At 38.6% G+C, this 22,494-nt stretch overlaps 1 protein-coding gene across 4 annotated transcripts in view; it reads right to left on the reverse strand.

Annotated features, from left to right (window-relative positions):
* radil (Ras association and DIL domains) overlaps positions 1-8,627 on the reverse strand; it is a 101,062-nt gene extending 92,435 nt beyond the window's left edge. For all 4 annotated transcript variants that reach the window (XM_039774024.1, XM_039774022.1, XM_039774023.1 and 1 more), the window contains exons 1-3: positions 8,378-8,627; positions 4,974-5,090; positions 3,470-4,035 (exon numbers count right to left, since the gene is read on the reverse strand). In XM_039774024.1, coding sequence (XP_039629958.1) covers positions 3,470-4,035; positions 4,974-5,011 — 604 coding nt within the window. In that variant the 5' untranslated portion in view covers positions 5,012-5,090; positions 8,378-8,627. The remainder of the gene's footprint in view (positions 1-3,469; positions 4,036-4,973; positions 5,091-8,377) is intronic.
* Positions 8,628-22,494: the final 13,867 nt, after the last annotated feature.

The raw sequence follows: 22,494 nt of genomic DNA on the forward strand, positions 1-22,494 counted from the left end.
ACAGACAATAATGAGTTGGTGCCAATAAAATGAAGATTGAGAATAGTCACACAGAGACTGCCTCTGTAAAAATGCCACTGCTTATAAAAATGTTTAATCAAAAAAATCATTTATCCTCCCCATGTATTTTTGTTGATAATGCTTTAGGAAAAGTGGTTTACGCTACAGATAAAATGATATTATAAGATTAATAAAGTTTCATTATGTAGCATGCAGCTTTAATGAACTGCCTTAAGTATTAATGTTTAAGATATACTAGACCACTAGATTATTGCCTGAATAATGTTCTTTCAAGTAACTTCTCATAATGACATAACATATCATTCTCAAACCTGGATAATCTAATTCAGGGTATTAGAAGACCTGAGGCCGTTCTGGCAGTAGGAGGCGTATGGGTGGGACCCACACATTGCACACAGGGCCAGTTTAGAATTGCCAATTAACCCAACTTACAGGGCTTTATTATATAAGATAACATAACTCTGCAATCTCTGCCTGCTTGATCTGGATGAGGATTGATGGGTGGTCAGAGCCTATCCAGGAACATTGGGGTCAAAAAAGGAGCCAGCAGTCATCTACAGGGCCCACCCATACAGAGCCCATAAGGTATAGCGAGTTCACCTAGCCTGCATTTTGTTATCATATATCATATATATTAAATATGTTCTCAAAATGTGTACAAGCAGCCTCTTTTACTAAATAAGAATACATCCAAATTTAAACGTTACTAAGGTGCCTGCTCACCTTCATACATTTTATTTTGGTAAATATACAGGAACTTTGTACTGGTTGATGCCTGCATGTGTTTTTCTTTAGTTTTCTTCAGTATATCCTAAAGAAATACATGTTATGTTCATGTGCACTTCTTAATTGTGGATGTGGGTGTGTTTGAATGGACATGTGAGTAGCTTCTTGTCTTACTAATGACTTCAGTTCCCCCAAGACCCTGAATTAGATCAAGTGAGTTTAAAGGAATACTCAACCCAAAAATGATATATATATATTTTACATGTTACTTACCCCATGTAGGTTACAGTGATGGCTTAGAAAAAGTTTTAATGTCATGTTTTAATGCAGAACATAGTAAAATGTTTATGATATAACAAACCCCAATATTGATCAATGCTGTACAATGGCAAACAATGTGAAAAACATATGTGGAAAAAAGAAAAAAAATCTCATGTTACTCATGTCATATAATCCACATGCCAGTTATCCTGTCAAATGCTCAAAATATCCATCCATCCATTTTCCAACCTGCTGAATCCAAACACAGGGGTCTGCTGGAGCCAATCCCAGCCAACACAGGAACCAATCCTGGGCAGGGTGCCAACCCACTGCAAGACACACACAAACACACCCACACACCAAGCACGGCATGTCTTTGGACTGTGGGAGGAAACCGGAGCGCCCGGAGGAAACCCACGCAGACACGGGGAGAATATGCAAACTCCACACAGGGAGGACCCAGGAAGCGAACCCAGGTCTCCTAACTGTGAGGCAGCAGCGCTACCACTGCACCACCGTGCCGCCCATGCTCAAAATATGCAACGCACAAACATTTTTGTTAAAATATCATAAACATGATACTTTCAGAATTATCAGAGCACATAATAAACAAGAATTGAATTCCCATAATACTGCACTATTGAATTAAAGATCTGCCTCTCCTCCTTACTGATAGGTCAAGAGTAATGTCTTCAATTCAAAAGCACAGAATTATGGGAATATGATTTGATAATTCTGTTTAATGATATGTTATCACAAAATGCATGTGTTTTTCACATTTTGAATGGATAAAAGACATGGATAATGCAATGCAAGTAATATAATTTTTTTTCTTTTTTCCAAGGACTGCAAACTACATGGAGTAGGTAACATATTTTCATTTTTCAAAAGTTGTACAAATCTGGCACTGTTCCTTTTTTAGCAATAAAGAGGTGGCAACATCTTTAAAATCATAATAACATGCATTAGTAGTATGAAATTAACTCTGAGAAAGAGTGCCAGATTTCCCAAAGGCTTCCTTCAAGTTGTTTTTTTTTTTTTCACAAAAGCCAAGATCAACAAGAAAACGGTTAGAACAGAAATTGTCAGTATTTTCATGCACATTTTCCAATTTAACATCAAGCTAAACCAAAGTGCAGAAAAAAATGTATTTTACTGAGAGAGTTACCTTTGAGAAAATGATATGAACACTTTATTTGGCAGAGATATACTGTATGAACAGCAGTTTAAAATATCTTCATTTAAAGCAGCAACGTTAACCTAGCACATGCACTATACTGTATCTGTAACTGAATAGATCAGGGGTATTCAAACATGGTCCTGGAGGGATGTAGTGGCTGCGGGTTTTTGTTTCTAATAAGAATTCAATTATTGCTGATGAAGCACTTATTTTTATGCTTCACTTTACTCGTCTCAATTGGCTTCTAATTAAGAAGTTGGGTTGGGGCAAAAACCTGCAGCCACCACAGACCTTCAGGACTGACTTTGGGCACCCCTAAAGTAGTTGATCCAATAGCTATACTTGAAGACCAATTTGTTAGTGTTCTGTCCAACCTATGCTTTCTGCAACTTGAATGCTTTGCTTCTGTTATATATACAAAAGCCCATTCCCTATTCTTAGTGGATTTTTGGAGCTGTGCACACAGTGAACACCCAAAGGAAAGAATTGTTCACTAAGTGGAGCAAATCGCCTTGTGAATCTACTTCCCATCTATTTTTGTAACGTCTTAGTCTTCTATGCGGTCATGATGGGCCGGAACCTATTACAGCAAAATTAGGCACAGGACAGGGACAGGATGCCAGGCCACTGCAGAGCACACACAAACACGCACACATTCATACCAGAGCAAGTTACAGTCACCAAGCAACCTGATTTGTGTGTCAGGAATGTCGAAAAAAATGGAGTATGAAGAGATAACCCATCCATGCACACATTATGGCCACTGTAGAAAGTGAATTTAAGACCCAATGCTATCCATTGCACTGTTGTGTATGACAACAAACATTTTCAAAATATAATCTGATTTGTTTACATATTTCACTCATAATAACCAGAATTGAGACCATTACAGTTCACTTTTAAATATTGCTTCATTTTAAAACTCGGCGTGAGACAAAGCTATTGTGAGAGTAGCAACAGGCACAAGTCAGTAACAAATTCTAAAAGAGATTCCAGGATATACAAGTGGAGATATATAATACACACACAGGGATACTAGCAGTTAAGCGCCTTCAAATAATCCAACAGCATGTCTTTGGACTGTGGGAGAAAACCCATATTAAAAACTGGAAAAACATTAAAAATCCACAAAGGAGAAACAACAGCAATGGTTACTTTAAGATATGACTGACTATAGAACTATGAGTTAAGCTGAGAAGCCTATTACTGGCAAGAAGTCACATTTATAATTAAACATGAAAAACATTTCTGAACAAAAAACTGCATGAAATTCATATCTACCTGCTGTGATGGTATCAATCTCCTTAGAAGCCATCTCTTCCACATCAGCTCGTTTCCGTAGCTCAAACCTACGTGCAAATCCCTCTTTGGGCTTCCACAAATCCTGGAGGAGGAGGGGTTTCTCATTGTCCCCAAGAGCTCTAAGGCACTCAGTCCTCCACTTTTTCTCTGTACCTTCAAACTTCCCAATCACGTCACATAGCAAGTACTCACTCACTGCAGCTTTGCTCAAGGAATATCTCTCCAAGGCCTCCTTCACAAGTTCTTGAGCGCTTGAACGGGGAGTGGCCAGAACACTTTTGTAATTGGCTCCAGCACAGATTTCATCACCAAATATCTTGAGAACTCCGGGTGCAGATGTCTGTGTGGATAGCTCAGCGGGGTCATCAGCTATTTGGTTGGGGATGTCAGCAACAGATCGCCGGTCACGATAACTCAGGGTTCGGTAAAGGACTTGAGTAAAAGTACGACTTTGTCTCTTCAGCTTGTTTTTAGAAGGAAGGGACATGCTGGCTGAAGACCCATAAAACATGACGCTGGAGTTTTCACGGGGTTGGTGTCTAGAACTTAAGGAAGGAAGGACTTTTAATGTGTTTATCAATTATAGCCATTTGGAACTTTTCTAATTTTTAGTCACCCTGCATCTTATCAAAAGTTTGACTTAAAAAACATTTTTTATAGGATTATCATCCACCTTAATAAATAACATGTGTATGTGTGTCTGTTTGTGAGTCAATCCATTTGTCATTGCAAAAGATGGCACATCACAAACATTTTTAGTAATAAAATGCACTGCGTCTGTCATTTCAACAGATGGTGCACCATAAATATTAAACAAATCCCATAGCAAATGGCATATAACAGAGAAAAATATCAATTACATGGTGCACTGCAAATGTTAATGTTGAGGTCTGTGTTAATTATTTAGATTCCCACCTGTCTTAGACAGGTAGCACAGCTAGTAATATTTTATGCACATGTAGAATATGCACTTGTATTTGATAACTTGATCATTTCTAATAGGTGTAGATGATTTTTAGAGTTTTAACACAGCATTTAAAAAAAATAAAACAATACTAGACACGCAACAAGTCAAGTTACAACTGCAGATAATTAGTTATAAGGTGAACAAACTACAATTTCATAGGACAGATTCACCAACTTAAATATAACCTAAAGCAACAGAAAGATACAATAATTTTTCATTGAAAGCTGCCATAGAAACAACGACATGAATGAATGTTATATTCAACTTGTACATATCGAAATTTCACATGATATCATTTGACTCTCAAACGCACATTGAAATTGGCATATTGCATAGAGACAATGTCTGGAAAACCCAAGCGGAATGTGTAAACTCCACAAGGACAATGCTGAATTCATGAGAGCTACCCAATGTGCCACTATCAAGGTATTCATGTGTATTATGGGTTTTTTGGGATTTCTCTGGGATCATTATTGTCACATGTGAAATTCTTGATAGCGATTATTGTCATCTTACCTAACTGCAGACTGTCTTCTGCCGACCCACCAACCCATGCTGCCTAAGCAAAGACTCTGAACGGTAAAGCAGTGTCCTCTCACAGGCCCAGCTGGCTTCAGGTACCGACAAGAGTGACTGTAAAGACAAACAATACTGTACATTGCTGTTTTAACATAAGGAACATGAAAAAAATGTTATAATAAAAACCACAAATTTATTGTTAATTCCATGCTGTTGTCATAATGAATCTAAATGGTGAATCTCTTCATGCTGGCTTTAAAATCGAAACCAAAGAATAAGTGTACATTAAATAAATCATAACATAAAAAGGAACCTATTGATCCCATGCTAGAAAAAATGTAATTGGACCACTGCAGAAAACATATTTCTTTTGAATTTTGCAAATAAACATGTTCCTAACTGTACTGGTTTATTTATAAAACCTTCAATGTCTCAATACGTTTATTAACAAATATCTAAGCATATATACTCATTAGATATTATAAGAAATGACAAATATTATCAATTACATAAATTATACCTTTATAGCATAATCAAAAGTAAAAGTGTCTTGCAAATGCTGAAAATGTATTTGTGCAGAATGTGTTTGTCACTATCAAGAAATATTCTTTGTCTGTTGTGAGCGCATTTTGACTAACAGCTCCAGTGACCTGGGCTTGAACTGCAGTTTAGTCGCCGTCTGTCAGGAATACGCACATTTGCTCCCTGGGATGGCTTTTCTTTAAGTACTCCAGCTTCTTTCTACATCACAAAGACATGCAGATTAGGTTGACTGTCAAATGTTAATTAACCACATTACTGTGAGTGTAAGAAGAGCTGTGAAAAGTCTACACTACAATAACCTGGTGTCCAGTCCATGACTGGTTTATGTCTTGTATTCACTGCCACTAGCATAAGCTCCAGTTCTTTAGGTCCCTGTAATGGAATAAAGTGATTCAAAACATAACATAACATTAGATTCAGAGTCGTGAAGGGCCAAAAAGCTTTCCTGGCAGCATCAGGTACAAGGCAGGAACCAACTCTGGACTGGAGGTCTGTCCATAAGGTGATACATAAAATGAATGATTTGTTGAATGTTATTATCACCTTATATTGTACTATGACTTAAAGCATCTCACACTGCTCTCCTCTACATTAGTGCATTTAGTGTAAATGTGTCAAACATATGAATTATAATCCATAACCTCACTGATGCCAAATCAACTAGTTAAGGATTACCTTTATGACATTGTTTGTATTCTACTTGTGGCCGAGTTAACACAAATACAGAAAAACAGTTAACACTGATGAGTAGTTTCCAACATTCAGTTGAATTATGTTACCCTGACAGTACCAATAAATTTGTGGATTATGAATGCTATATATGCTGTATATACACTGGCCAGCATGATTTTATCACAATAAGCATTGTTCATAATTTAAAGGTGAGTGTGTTAAACAATAGTCCATCTATTCATATATTTTAGAACCTGCTTACCCTTTACATTTGCTGTACTAGTTACATATTTATATTCTTATGTTTCTCTAATTTTGACATTTTTAGCATGTGATGCATTGCTAACTGACCTTTACACGTACATAACTGATACTGAACCTAAATTATCACTTACATGGTTGGTTGCCCTTATATTTATCTTCATTCCCCTGTAATTCATACATCACCTCAGATTAAGGAATGTATGAAACAAATCTATCTATCTATCTATCTATCTATCTATCTATCTATCTATCTATCTATCTATCTATCTATCTATCTATCTATCTATCATAATAGGTACTGGCACAACCCAACTGGATTCATTGAGTAAGAAAATGGATGAATGGAAAATAGAATAATGAACCGGCTTCAGCTCAGACTCCATTTAGGGTTGATACAGTTCATGTATTTTCAAGTGAAAAAATTACAGACGATAGATAGATAGATAGATAGATAGATAGATAGATAGATAGATAGATAGATAGATAGATAGATAGATAGATAGACAGACAGACAGACAGACAGACAGACAGATAATGTGAGGCATTATATAATAGATAGATAGATAGATAGATAGATAGATAGATAGATAGATAGATAGATAGATAGATAGATGTTCTTCCATTCATTTAATCCACTAAGAAGGTCGTGAGGGGTCTGACCCTGCGTACATGACTTTAGGATGTAGAAGAAAAATCAGAGCTGCCTAAGACAGTCCAAGAAGATACAGGGAGAACATTTATCCTGTATACAGGCCGGCCAACATTTGAACTTAATCTCCTGGAACAATGGCGTAACAGCTATATCTATCATATTTGTATATTCTTAATTATTAGAACCTTCACCTAAACGGCTCTCTTCAAATGCCAAGGTGCCTTCTGCATTAAGTCACATCCCACTACTGACACTGTTTGACCATAAGCAAGTCACTTCACAATACTGTGCTCCAATTTGAAAAATCAAAAGAAATGTATCCAATTGTATCTAAGATGTTGTAAGCTGTCTTGGATAAAGGTGCCAGCCAAAATAAAAAGTAATAACAGTAATGAATAACAATCTCCCTCTTGTTGCCAAACTTTTACACCCAAGGTCCATAGTTATGCTGTGATGGATTGATTTGTTCGGACTCCCCGACCAAGAACGACAGGAGCAGATTCACAACATGGATGGGCAGACGTGCTGTAATCGCACTATACGAACAGAACAATACAAGGGCAAGGTTCCCACCCTTTATACTTTCCATTAGGTAATTGTTACAGACATATTCAAGGTAATTTGTCTTTTCTGGGGACCGTCGTTGTCGAGTCTAAACACATTCTGCACACCGAGAGCTCGAAACTTCAAACAGAATGAGACTTGGCCGCTGCGCGCTCTTGTTTGTCTGCAGCAGGACAGTTCGGTTTCCACTGGCAACGGCACAAGCTCCCCTTTCAACTTGGCGGATTCCCATCAATCTAAAATTCTTCTTCTTGCTTTCGGAGAAAATGCGTGCAGATGCATAATTTCTTTCACGGTTTCACTTGAATCACGGCACATAAAGGATCAATCAGATATTTGAATTTCTTTTTCCTCCTTCACTGCGCTGATACTTAAGTTAGCTGCACTCGACACACAATACTGAGCTATATGGGCTGCAAATATTTGTTCCCACCGGCTACCTTTTTCTTTAAAATCGGGTTTTAAAAACTGACTTACTTGAGCTTACTTTATTAGGTCCTGTCTGCCTTGCTGTGTCTAGTGTGCTGATTTCACCAGTTTGAAACACTGTTGTCCTTCTCTATGTGTTATTTGTAAGGCACGAAGAGTGACACGCTCGTTTTAATGTCATTGGTGTCCTCAAATGATGCACCTCGGACATCTGGGAAAACAAGAAAAGTCGAAGGCACGGACACCTATTTTAGGTAATCCGTTTTTTTCCACTTACCTTTCCCGCAGTGCCAATGGCCATTCTTTTCGTGATTTCTTCTCACTTGTTAGGTTTTCTCCTTGCACAGAAATTCCCAGGTGAAAGTCACTTTATCAACGCCCAAAAGCAGGTGAGGTTAGCTGTGCCATGGATGTCCAGCGTGCCTGCTTTCACCGTCTGCCCTTCTGCAATGCGAAGCCCCCCGGCGTTGGCTGCTCGAGCTCTCCACACTGTCCGCTCTTGCCGCGGGCACCACAGGCGCTCGCACTTCGGCTCTGCATTTCTAAATTCCGAGTCTTGTCGAAGATGCCCGAAGCCGGCGCACGCTTCGTCTCGGCTGTCTGTCGGAGTTGAGGCTGTCCAAGTTCAATGTCTCCATCTGCCGGAAGTCTGCTGCCTGCCTCTCGCTGTTACAAACATTGACTAGATGAGATATGAGCCTGACGCAGGGCAGGTCAACGCCAAGAGACACCAGCAACAAGAACGGCTCTGACCTGACCAATGAATATTTATGTACCCACCCATATAGTAGATTTATATTTACATTTATTTCCCAAATTTTTATACCAAGTGACTTACACAAGAGGTCAGCATAAACGAGTAAACATCCAGCTGGGGGGCTGTTTGGGAGCAAATGTTACAGGACATATCACAAGTGAAGAGCTCAGAATAAGACACAAGAGAGTTACAATCCCTAGGTTACAAACCCTAACAAGTAATGTGTTAGACAGACATTCGCCAAAAAAGAAAGTCTTCAAATGCTTCTTAAATACATTAAAGGAGTCTGCAGTTCAGATGGAGGTGGGGAATTCATTCCATCACCTAGGAGCTAGCATGAGTCTGGAGCGAGATTTAATGCCACCTCTACGCCATTCATCAACAAACCTGAGTCGACAAGAAGGAGCATAGACCATATATATAGGTATTGACTTGTCAACTACTCTGTAGGCAAGCCCCAAAGATTTGAGCTTAATACATGCCCCTACAGGGAGCCAATGTATTGATCTGAAGAGAAGAGTGACATGTACCTGTCTCATTTGGTTGAACACCAGATGTGCCCATTGCATTTTGGATCACTTGCAATGACTCGGTGATACATGCCTGTACTCCTGCCAACAGAGAGCTGCAATGGTCCAGACATGACAACACAAAAGTCTGAACCAGGAGTTGTGTTGCATATTCTGTTAGATACAGCCTGATCTTGCAGATGTTGTAGAGTGAATCTGCAAGACAGACAGACTGCTCCAGCATGGTCACTGAAGTACAGCTGTAAAAGTTTGTGTACAGACTTGGCTGGTGTTAGCAATAATGAGCCGAGCTAAACAGAGAGGGACAATCTGGGATTGCAAGAAGGTCCATCTATGCCAGTGTGTTCCTTTATCCACTGCGAAATATCAGTTAGACATGCAGAGATTCTATCTGATACCATGTGGCCCTCTGGAGGGAATGACAGGAACAGCTGCATATTATCAGCATAGCACTGATGAGAGAATCCTGGGGACATGATGATTGGGCCTAGTGAGAAGGTGTATAGAGAGAGGAAAGGACCCCAAAATGATCCTTGCGACACCCCTGTGCTTGCCTGGTGCCCTTTAACATCTCTCGTCACCAGGGCACACAGTCCAAGAGGTGGAACTCGGGCCACCTGATGGTAGCCCCCGTGACGCCATTGTCAGAGAGGGTGGCAAGGAGGATCTAGTGGCTGGCAATGTCAAAGACAGAGGAACGATCTAGCAGGATAGATAATAAAATAGATAAGAATTGCTTGCCTAAGGGTTCTAACCTTGTTATACTTCTTTTATTATTTTATTGTCCTCAGGAAAATATTACTGTGTACAAAACCTTTTGCTGCCAACTTCATAGATATTTGCTTATGTACTTTGTTGTAATAGATCATAGTTTAAAGTCATGCTGAAATTACATTTCTCCTCTGAATCAGTACCCAGGTTGTATGATTCTTTGCTTTGCAGTATGTTTGCTGTTAATAATTTGAGGTGCCTAGGGTAGAATATATGGAATATAACATGGACAGTGAGACAGGTAAGATGTCATCGGTAACAGGTATATATATATATATATAGATATATATATATATATATATATATATATTGTGAAGGATGGCCGGCCATTTATCCCGGCCAATACCCCCAAGCCGCCAGGTGGAGCCCTCCTTGCATCATGGAGGTCCCCAGAAGACCAGCAGGGCATCATGGACAATGGAGTTTTTATGCAAAGCCCTGCTGGATGCCGTGGGGGCCACAGGAGGGAGCTGCAGGGAGGACTGAGGGCTTTTTCGTGCCCTGTGACCCGAAGGTTCGTCATAGGAAGAGCAACGGACTTCCAGGTTGAAGAAAAGAACTTTTACCTGACCCGGAAGTGGTTGAGGATCACATGGACTGGGGATTGAGAACACTTCCGGGTCAGGGATTATAAAAGGACTGTGGGAGCTCCCAGACGGCGAGCTGAGCTGGGTGGAAGGGTGGCAACGCGTCTGGGAGCTGGAGGATTGATTTATTGTGTATTATTGGTTATTTAATGAGTATTGTGGGGGAGAATGTGTTTTGTACACTGTGGCATAAAAATAAAGTCAACTTGAGGACTTTTACCTGGTGTCTGGAGTTGTGGACAGGGGTTCAAGGGAGCGAGAGCGCCCCCTATCGTTCACAATATATAGTTATATATATATACTGTATATATATATATATATAACTGGTCTTGACATTTCTACTTATCCTTCATTAAGAAACAAACCTAAGAAGTTAGTTGGTACTTTTTGTGCAAGGTGATCTGATAACGCAATAAAGCAGCCAACCAAGACTGAAACTATCCAATGACCTCAATTTCACTATGCCCTCACTCAAGGAACAGGTTCAACACAGTGGGCAGCAATTCACCAAATGTGATGAGTGATTTCAGGAATGCTTGGATAAAAGGTAGCAGAAATAAAAGGTTTCATTACATACATAACATAGAAGTCCTAAGTAATATCCAATTTGCCATCAAAACATTAAAACAAGGAAAGTAGGAATGTAAAAAGTAGGTAATCAGGGATTAAGGTAAAAACTTTCTGTGGTAATTTAGGAAAAAACTTTTCAAATATGACTTAACATTTAAAAACTGCTTTATTTATTTATTCTTTCAGCTGCTAGTTATACATGCAATTGGTGCCTTTTGATTATAATATGAAATCGATTAAATCCAGATGAAATTGTAATTTCAATGCACTTTTTTCTTTTGGAAAATATAAAACAGTTGCAAAGTGATTTATGATTTTAATTTCATTCATTGCTGTATTCATACCTGCTTTAGCTGGCTTGGTCTTAGACTACACTAGCATTATCAACACAAAGCAGGAATCAACCCAGGATATGCCAGCTTGGATTCAGACACCTGTTAATCTCACACATGGTTTTGAGATGTGGGCAGGAAACCTTCAAACGTCACCCAGGGAATGACTGGGCTAAAATTTGAGCCCAAGGCACTGGAGATGTGTGGCTGTACTGTAATATTAATCACTTCACTTATTATTTTTTAAGATACAGAATGTAAATTGCAGATATGGCACACTTGTTAGTTGTTATATTTTTACAATCAAATCTGCTGTGACTTCAATCTTTTTAACCATCTCTTAAGGCACATTAAGAAAAAGTGGGCTGTAATGAAACAAGTTTTAAAAAGTTCTGTTATTTACTTGTCGACAATACTGTGTACGCTCAGATCATATTTGTCAGCTAATGTAATCGAAATACCAGAGCTAAATTTGCAGAATTGCTAAAAAAATAGTATATTTAGTATAAGAGTGTTGGGTTTAACTCCAGACTCGGGTGTGGGTTGCATGTAGCTTGTGTCTTCTCCAGTGGCTCTGTGTGTTTTGTGCTGGTACTTCAAGTTTCCTCATTTCATGTTTCATGTTAGGTTAGTTGTTGATTGTAAATTGACTGTGTACTGCAAGTCATTGTGTGTGCCTGTGTGATTAATTAGTGCCCTGCTTATTGGTATCTACTTCATATTCTGTGTTACTGGGATATTTACCTGTGCCATCCAACCTTGAACTGATTAAGTGGGTTAGAGAAGGGCTGGATAAAATAGACTTTCTGGACAGGCACCCTGCCCAGGATTGTTTCCTGACAGAAAATGAGTGCCACTGGGATGGGATTCAGCGCCCCGTATCTCTAAATTGGAGTGAAGAAATCTGACAATGTTCTGTTATGTCATATAATTATAGAATTTTGCTCCTATTAAAAATCTATATAAAAGCAAACTCTTTGAATTCTTTAACTTTTACTTTCTCTATATTTGGTATGCAGAGAAAATATTTTATTTCATCAAAAAATAATTTTGAGTTTTCAAAGGACAAACATGTTTTGACATCCTTACAATATGTTTTGAACATTTTCACACAGATGTGTCTACCTGTGTTTGGGCAATAGTGTGTTGGTGGTGAATGGCATCGAGTGCTACTGGCACCCACTTGTTCTTCTCATTGCTCTCTTCTGGCAAAAGGTAGAGGACCATAGACACATCACTAAATTTGGGCACAGATCATACAGTTACTGAAGATAGATAGATAGATAGATAGATAGATAGATAGATAGATAGATAGATAGATAGATAGATAGATAGATAGATAGATAGATAGATAGATAGATAGATAGATAGATAGATAGATGACTTTGTAGAAGCCCCTTTCACAGAAATTACAGCTTCTAGTCTTCTTTGGTAAGTATCTACGAGCTTTGCAAACGTGGTGTTGGATAGTTTATTCTATTTTTCCTGGAAGATCTTCTCAAGCAATGTTAGATTGGATGGTAAGCATCTGTAAACTACCATCTTGGCCTCTCGACAGATATTCCATAAGTTTTAAGTCTGAGCTTTGCTGGGCCACTCAAGAACAGTCAAAGACTATCCCAGTGTTGTCATGACTGTTTGCTTCAGGTCATTGTTGTACTGTACTGTGTGCACTCTGAAACAGATTTTCTTCTGGGACCTCTCTGAATTTGACTACAGTCATTCTTCTCTCAGTTCTGACCAGTTTCCCTGCCCTATCACTGAGAAACACCCCCATGGTATGATGCTGCCACCACCATGCTTCACCATATGAATGGTATTAGGCAGGTGATGAGCAGTGTGTGGTCTTCATCATATATATTGGCTAAAATTCTGCCCAAAGAGTTACATTGTTGTCTCATTAGACCTGAAAATATTTTTCCTCGTGTTTGCTGAGTGCAAGTGGGCTGTCATATGCTTGTTTACTCAAGAGTGGCTTCCATCAAGTCACTCTACCACAAACATCTGATTGATGGAGTTCTGCTGGAGTGCTGCTGATATGATTGTCCTTCTGACAGGTTCTCCCATCTCAGCAGAGGACCTCTGAAGCTCTGTTATTGGAACTGTTTGGGTCTTCTTGCCTGGTTACTCAGTTTGACCAGAAAGCCAATTCTAAGAAGAGTCCTGGTGGTTCCAAACTTTTCCTTATCACAATTATTGAGGTTACTGTACTCTTGAGAACACTCAAATATTTACAAATTAAACCATTTTATTCCCTTTCCCTGATCTATGCCTCACCACAATTTGATCACAGAAGTCCACAGGGAGTTCCTTGGGCTTCATGGCCTGGTTTTTGTGTTGACATGCAGTGTAAATTGTGGTACCGTCTATACACAATTATGTGCCCTTCTAAACCATGTCCAATTAGTTCAGTTTAGCATAGGTAGACTCCAGTCAAGTTCCAGGCACATCACAAAGACAATTAAAGCAAACGGGATTCACCTGAGAACAATTCGGAGTGAAATGGCAAAGGGTGTTAATACTGTATATGAATGAGAGATTTTGTTTTTGATTTTTAATAAATTTGCAAACGTTTCTGAGAACACGTTTTCACGTTCTCATTATGGGTTATTGAGTGTAGACTGATGAGAAAAATATATCCATTGAAAATTAAATCCACAGATAATATTAACATTAAAAGATGTTTTCATGTGAACATAAACATTTTTACAAAAGGCTTTAATTTGTAATGTATTGTCTAAAAAAACAGCCCCAACAGATGAGTAGGCCTTAATTTGAGGTCTATATTATGGCTGGCCTTTAAATCTTTAACTGGTTTAAAATTTTTTGTTAATTTTTGACATGGATCTACACAATGCTTATTGGTATTTGTAGTCAACTAGGCAGTTCTGTTGCCTTATTTTTGAGTAAAATAAAATATCCTCCCTAGATAGAGTGAGGATTCCTTCCCAAATGTGCCCCAGCTATTTACATTGGCTGTGTTTTTAACAAAGTCCTGCTTTGTAACAAACAGTAAAATACAAAACCATTGAAATATTTTGCAGAAAATTCACTGCAGACTTTGGTGTTTTACAATCAGGTTCCTCACTGTGATGCACAGAAAACCCATAACCAGGAAACCTAACCCCACATTGTTATGTATAGGGAAACACTAAAGTGGACATGCAGAATTGGAATTAGTTTTACTCACCTGAACAGTATATGGCAGGTACAGGAATTAGGGTGCATTTGGAAACCACACAAAACAAAATCTCATCCAGGTTTCAAAGAAGCACTGCTGTTACTAACATAATTAAAACTGGACAATATAAAAGATGAAACACAAAACGCAGTCCACAGTATGTTGCACACTACACAATTTTATGTTGCTGTCATTTGCAACAGGACAGAATATACAGGGCACATGTGCATCTTTCTATATTTTTTATTCACATTATTTTTCAGCATTTCTTTTTAAGCAAATTGCATTCACACTTTCATGTAAACTGATCATTTAAATAAGCAAAAACTATAAGCAAATTAAATTTGCTGAATTGTGTTTTTTAAATTTTACTCTTTAGACCCACAACATTTGCTGAAGAACTGCTGTAGACCTTGGTTGTGTTGTCACAACTGCCATTATTATGCCCAACAGGGTATTTATTAGGTTTACATTCATGTGTCATCATATCCATTTGGCATTAATAATCTTGGTGATGGATACCAATTTTTATGCACTTTTTTTTATTCCACTTGAATAATCTCTGATTTATTTTAGCTTAGTGTACCATTTTGAAGCAGCAGGAGCATTGTGTGTCAGGATAACAACAACAACAACAACATTTATTTATATAGCACATTTTCATACAAACAGTAGCTCAAAGTGCTTTACATATTAAAGAATAGAAAAATGAAAGATACAATTATAAAACAAAATAAATCAACATTAACATCGAATAAGAGTAAGGTTCAATGGCCAGGGGGGACAGAAAAAACAAAAAAAAACTCCAGACGGCTGGAGAATTCAGGATATTCACCTGTCTAGTGGTCATCTGCATACCGAGACAATGACCCATGTGTTCTAGACACTATGAACACGGCTGTATAAGGGGCCTGTCAATTTCCAAAATGCTTGTAAGTGTCCTGGAAGTGTTACAGCTTTCAGAAAGGTTTTCCATGGATGCTTGTTTGTAAAGATGCTCAATGGAGTTTGATTTAATGAAAATGATATAAGACAGCTTCCTCAAAAATGCAAAAACTAAAGGGTTTTGTAACACTTGTATGATTCTTTAGGGAGACTTACCTACCAATCACTAGACCACACTAATGATTGTCCTATACCCAACCTCTATATCAGATTATTTGATCCATCTCTCCATTTTATAACCTCTTTCTCCATTTTGGGTCATGAGGAGCTGCTGATTTTCCAGGTAGGACTGGTGGAAGGTAGAAACTACATTCACTCTTAATGAGCCAAGTCAGGTCAATGTATTGATGTATAGCACAGTAGGACAGAACTGGAGTATATCCAGTATATCGTGGACTTTGTCTTGCATGCCTATAACCCATCATGTCTGCTTGCTGCGGAGTTGCCCTCAATTCAGGATTACTTCTTGCCTATCAGCGTGGTTCAGCATCTTGCCTTCTTATGGTTTCTCATTCTTTGTCACTTAAATGCCTTCTGCAATTTGCTTGATGCTCAGCAGATGCTACTGCTCTAATTTGTTTTTTTTTTATCACTCTGCCATGAACACACTGCCACAAGTAATTTGGCCATGTAAGCTACTGCTGCCTAAAAGTTTTTAAATTTCCAGAACATATCAAGTTATTTGCTTTTGATCAAGACCAAAATCAAGTCTCTTAGCCCATCAGTTTGTGAGTAGTTGTTTGACAGATGGACAGATCTTTGAATTGTATAGATAGATAGATAGATAGATAGATAGATAGATAGATAGATAGATACTTGACTGGTGTAAGGATATCACTAAGAAATTTGCAGGGCTGTTAAGTAAGCGTTGCAGGTGCTCCCCAGGCCACTCACACCATTGTTTCAGTACACTGCAGACACTTGACTGGCTACTCAGCATTTGCTCTAAGACAGAGATTCTCAAGTTCCCTCCCAGGGGACCCCTGTGGCTGCAGATATTTGTCACAATCATTTTCTCCCTTTAATTGGACTTCTGCTATTCCTTAATTATCCAAGCTGTCATTTCCTAGTTTAAATGTTTTGGTGTCATTACAGAAATTTTTCAAACTGTTTGTTGAATTTTTACTGGAATATAAGAAGCACATTATTTGGTTTTTTAATCTTAGTTTTTAAGATTTTCATCATTATCACCATGATGATTTCTGTTCCAGTTTTAAAGGGAGTTATTTAAACCATTATTTATAGTTATTTTAAACCATATTACTGCCTCTGAATCTTTCCAGAATTTAGTGTTGTTTGCCCTCATAGCTACTTTACTTCTTATTAAATTTCATTATTTGGATACAATTAAAGGAGCAAAAAAGATAAATTAGTCAGAAAATGACAAAAGAGAGTTAAGTGTTATGGAAAAAACAGGAATATTTCTAAATTTACAGTATAATGGTGGTGCAGTAGTAGAGCTGCTACTTCATAGTAAGAAGACCAGGGTTCGTATTCCAGGTCCATCCTGTGTAGAGATTGCATGTTCTCCCTGTGTCTATGTGAGTTTCTTACCACAGTCCAAGGACATGCAGGTTAGGTGAACTGACAATCCTAAATTAGGCCCAGTGTGAGGCTGGGGTGTGTGTGTGTGTGTTCACCCTGCGATGGACTGGTGCCCTGTCCAGTGTTTGTTCCTGCTTTGCGCCCAATGCTAGATGAGACAGGCTCCAGCACCTTCAGCGACCCTCTTGAGGACTGAGACGTTAGAAAATTATTCAATATGACAGTATGTTAATCTCACATCACTGCACATTTATAAATGCAGAATTAGAGAAGCAAAATAAAAGCCCACCTAATTAAACAATGAGATCAATTACAGGGAAAACGACTCAGTGATTGTGACACTGGTTGGAAGACAAACCCGCAGCCACAGGGGTCCTTTAGGACTGAACTTGCTAAGCTCTTCTTTTTTCAAAGTGGTTATTGTAGTACAAATTAATATACACATTTGAGAAATCTAATGAAAAAAAGACATTTTTGCAGGACACTATGCAAGTTACAAGCTGCACAAATGCAAGTCAGTCTTGTTTTCCAAAAACTCGCAAGAAACCAGGCTGTGGGTTTATTTTGCTCTACTTTCTTGAACGTGTGTTGCATCACAAGAAAGATACAGCAGAGGGCACACTTTACACCTTACAATGTGAGAAATTCTCTTATCAGTGTTTGTTATGATTCATTACATAATAATAATAATATTGTCACCTGTTTCATCTAAAGCAGGGGGGTCAAGAAGCTGGAGCTTTACCTGGAAACATCAGATACAAGGCAGGAATCATCCCTGGACAGGCCATTGCAAGACCCACTCACTCTCACTATTAGGGCCAACATACAGTCATCAGTGCACTTAAACTGTATATATCTTTGTGGAGGTGTGAAGAAAAATAGAGTGTCCTGTGGAAAAGACAAAGGAAAACATGCCAACTCCACACACAATAACTGAGTATGGGGTTCAACCCAATGAAAATGGATCTGTGAAGCAGGAGCACTGATTTACCAAGGCATTCTGTAGTAATTTTATTTAATATACTCTATTAATTTACTTTGTCATCCAAGTGCTATATTAAATGAAACTGGGTTCACTTACACTGAAAGACACTATGGTAAAAGAAATAAAAGAAAAGTTCTGTTAATCCGTTTTCTAAACCTGCTTCTCACATAAACATTTTGAGGAGAAACTATGTTTGCGCATAAAATTAATTTCCTCAACACAACTCCAGTCCAGTGAAGACTATATTTCACCCATCTTCGATTCCACGCTGGAGAAATTAAAGTTTCCAGTTATCCCAATGCAAACATCTTTGGTATGTGGAAGAAAACCAGAGAAAATACCACGCAGCCATGGAGAGAATGTACAAACTCACTATAGACAGTGACCAGAGGTCCGAACCTGGAGCAGAGTGACTCTAAACTGGACGTGTGTGTGCGTGTGTGTGTGTGTGTGTGCGTGTGTGTGCGTGGAGTGTGAGAGAGAGAGAGAGAGAGAGAGAAAGGCTGCTTGAATGTGATTGTCTGGCATGGCACTCCATCAGGGGATGAATCTTGCCTAATACACTCAAACTGTCTCTACACACATCAAAATCCTTATTGTTAACTTAACACTCATAGGGTATACAGTGTATACAAATGCCATTTACATAAAATATGTAAACTTTTAAAAGTTACTTTAACGGATGGCAGGTGCTGTGGTGTAGTGCTTAGAACTGTTGACTTCAGACCCTGGCATTGTGGGTTTAAACTACGGTACTAACAATGTGTAACCATGAGCAAGTTATTGCATCTGCCTATGCTCCAATTGGAAAAAAAAAAATAAACAATTGTATCTTTCAAATATTGTTAAGTCCCCTTGGATAAAGGCCTCAGTCAACTAATAATAATAACTATAACAGCTCACTTAACATTGAGGATTTTGCTATGAAGCTGTGACCCTGCAGCTCAAGACTGTCCTTCCCATCATCCTTATTTGAGTTCTGTCTCTTTCTCCACTTTGAGACCCAATACTTTCATCCGCTGCATCTTTTCTTACATGGGGTGTTAAGGGTGGCCAAGTGGTTTGCAGTGCTAACTCACAGCTCCTGAGGCCTGGTCGCACTCTGTTTAAAATTTGAATGTTCTCCCTGTGTCCATGTGATCTCTTTGTTCGCACATCCCCAGAATTTAATACATTACTGTAGCTGGTGACTTTATATTGGAAATATGGAAATAAATGTAGCTAAGTGCATCAGGGTGTCTTGTAATGGCCGGACACCAGGCTCTGTTCCTTCCTTGCACCAAACACACCAGGGTAGACCCCCCCGACTCAATTCAATTTAACTCTGAACTAGACGAATCATGGGCGGCATGGTGGCGCAGTGGGTAGTGCTGCTGCCTCACAGTTAGGTTTGCATGTTCTCCCTGTGTCTGCGTGGGTTTCCACTGTGTGCTCCGGTTTCCTCCCACGGTCCAAAGACATGCAGGTTAGGTGCATTGGTGATTCTAAATTGTTCCTAGTGTGTGCTTGGTGTGTGTGCGCCCTGCGGTGGGCTGGCACCCTGCCCGGGGTTTGTTTCCTGCCTTGTGCTCTGTGTTGGCTGGGATTGGCTCCAGCAGACCCCCGTGTCCCTGTAGTTAGGATATAGCGGGTTGGAATGGATGGATGGATAGATGAACCATTCACAGGAATGGATGTATGGATGGATTCTTCTGTTTAAATATAGTGTGTTGTCTTTACAATTTTAAAATTACCAAATGTAATTCAAAGGACCTATAGTGTTGTGCCATTGTCTTTTTTATTTTTAGTCATACTCATAACTCAACATTCTCAAACATACTTTACCCAATACAGGGTTATAGGGGTTCCAAGGACTACCAGCAGCATGAGGCATACAGCAGAACCAGCCCTGAATGGGATGTCAGTTTATTACATGGCACACCTGCCGTCAGACAGAGCCAGTTTGGAAATGCCAAATAACAGAACACACATCTCTTTGGGGACCTGGGAGGGACAACATGGAAACTTCAGACAATAACAGTACGGGATTCAAGTCCAGAGTACTCAATCTATCATGCAAGTGAGCATGTTTTATTCATTATTATTTTAAAATAATCCTTTGAAATGTAATTTTCATGTTATAGAGTTAGTTGTGTGGAGCAGCAAAATGGGTAACATTTTGCAATTACGTATTTGCAATAAAATGTGAAGAAGTCTCAGAAGTAATGGATAATATTTAGCACCACCAAATCTAAAGAAACTTCTAAGTCATACTAATAGCTGACAAAATAAAGTAAAAAGGTGCATTAATTGAGACAATGAAGTGCTTAAGTTCAAGGATGTGCATTAAAATGCTGGGCATACCAAGATGTGGAGGCTATAATTGCTCAAAGAAGACAGAAAACTAACCGTTGGGCTAAATGTTTGGCAGGTGCTTCAGCAATAAAAATGGATCGTTTTGATAATGTTTCATAAAGAATGGACGCAAAGCTGACAGTGGCACAAATATCACAGTAAAAGACAACATCAGCTAGGAGCAGCCACAGAAAAAAGCACAAACTCCATTCCAGTGATTTCCATGCAACAATTTGAAATGGCAATGGTAAACAGATGAGTCTCTCTGGGTCATCTGACTGCAAATGTCAGTCTAAGAAAGGAGCAGAACACTTCAGCGACAATAACGTGCTGAGAACTTCAGAACCAATAATATGATCTTATGTCCAAACTTAAGTAAGGAAACTGTAGCTATGCTGCAGTGCATAACCTGGTCATTATACCCGAAATGTGGATTTTACGCCCAGAGCAGGTCATCCACCAAAACGGAGTGAATGTTCGAGAAGTAGACTAGTTGGGGAGGCCACCAAGAGACCTATAACAACATATGAAGGAATTACAAGCTACAGTGGGTGATATTGGAGAGACCATGAAGACAACAACTTCTACTAGCTGCTTCAGCAATTGTAGCTTCATAAGACAGCTGAAAAAAAAGGCTGAACAGGAACAGCTTAAAAACAGCAATGCTAATGCCCAGGGATGGCCAAGTCAGAGTCCAGCTCTCAATCCAATTGAAAATTTGTAGCTGAACTTGATAAATGTTGTTTATCCACAATCCTCATGCAACCTGACAATGCTTGAACAGTTTTTGAATAGCAAATGGAGAAAAATGGCAGTGTCCAGTTGTGCAAAGCTGATAAGAGAGAAACTTGTGTACGGGTTGGATAATAATAAATAATAATAATACATTTTATTTATATTGCACTTCATATTTTAGAAATCTCAAAGTGCTACAGAGTAAAAAAACAAAAATAATAAAAGAAGAAAATCTATGTATGCTTTAACAAAATATCTTTCTAAAAAGATGAGTTTTTAGATTCCGTTTAAAAACATCAGTTGACTGTGGGGCTCTCAGAATGAATTTCATTCAATGTTGCATGACTAAAAAATATGAAAATTTCGAAGGTGGTGAATGCATTTTATAGGTACTTTATAAATCTATCCTGAATGACTGTATACACCCTAGAGTTAAGGACCCGATGGTAATACCATAATCCACAACTTACAAGAGGCCAACAGTCAGTTTAAATAGCAAGGCAGTCCCATAAAGCTTACATCAGTAACTAGAACTCAAACAAGAAGAAGACAGTTCATTTGATGCGTCACAAAAGCCACTCATAGTGATAAATAATGCAATGACACTGCAGTTCATTTCGAAAGAGAATCGAATAACCATGAAAGTGTACATCTGAGGCGCCAGAATGCCATATACTTAAGAGGCTAAATAAAGTCTGATAAATTGGGTCTGCAGTCTTACTTAAACATGAACTACTATACTGTTTGACATTTTATCTTTTCTCACATAATATAACTTTTTACAGTAATTATGATATGATGCATGATGCAATTGGTGTCTTTAAGGATATTTTAGGGAATTAAAATGACAAAACAGTAACCCCCCCAATGTAAAATATTGCAATAGGCAGCTTTACATGATGCAGCAGGCTTTTAGCCACCATTACAGGAAAGCAGGCAGAATGTGGATGTGTTGAGCAGCCTCCGTGAGGTGAGGGGAAAGCCAAAATATGGAGATGCCACCCAGATCTGATCACCAAGGATTTTATTATTAGCTAGAAAGTTTACTGTAGAGCTGCATCAGTAAGCAATATGCAATTGAAAAAAGAGGTTAAATATTCAATTATAAAGTCTTCATCAGAT

The sequence above is a fragment of the Polypterus senegalus genome, chromosome 13 (assembly GCF_016835505.1).
Source record: "Polypterus senegalus isolate Bchr_013 chromosome 13, ASM1683550v1, whole genome shotgun sequence".
Classification (NCBI taxonomy): domain Eukaryota; kingdom Metazoa; phylum Chordata; class Cladistia; order Polypteriformes; family Polypteridae; genus Polypterus; species Polypterus senegalus.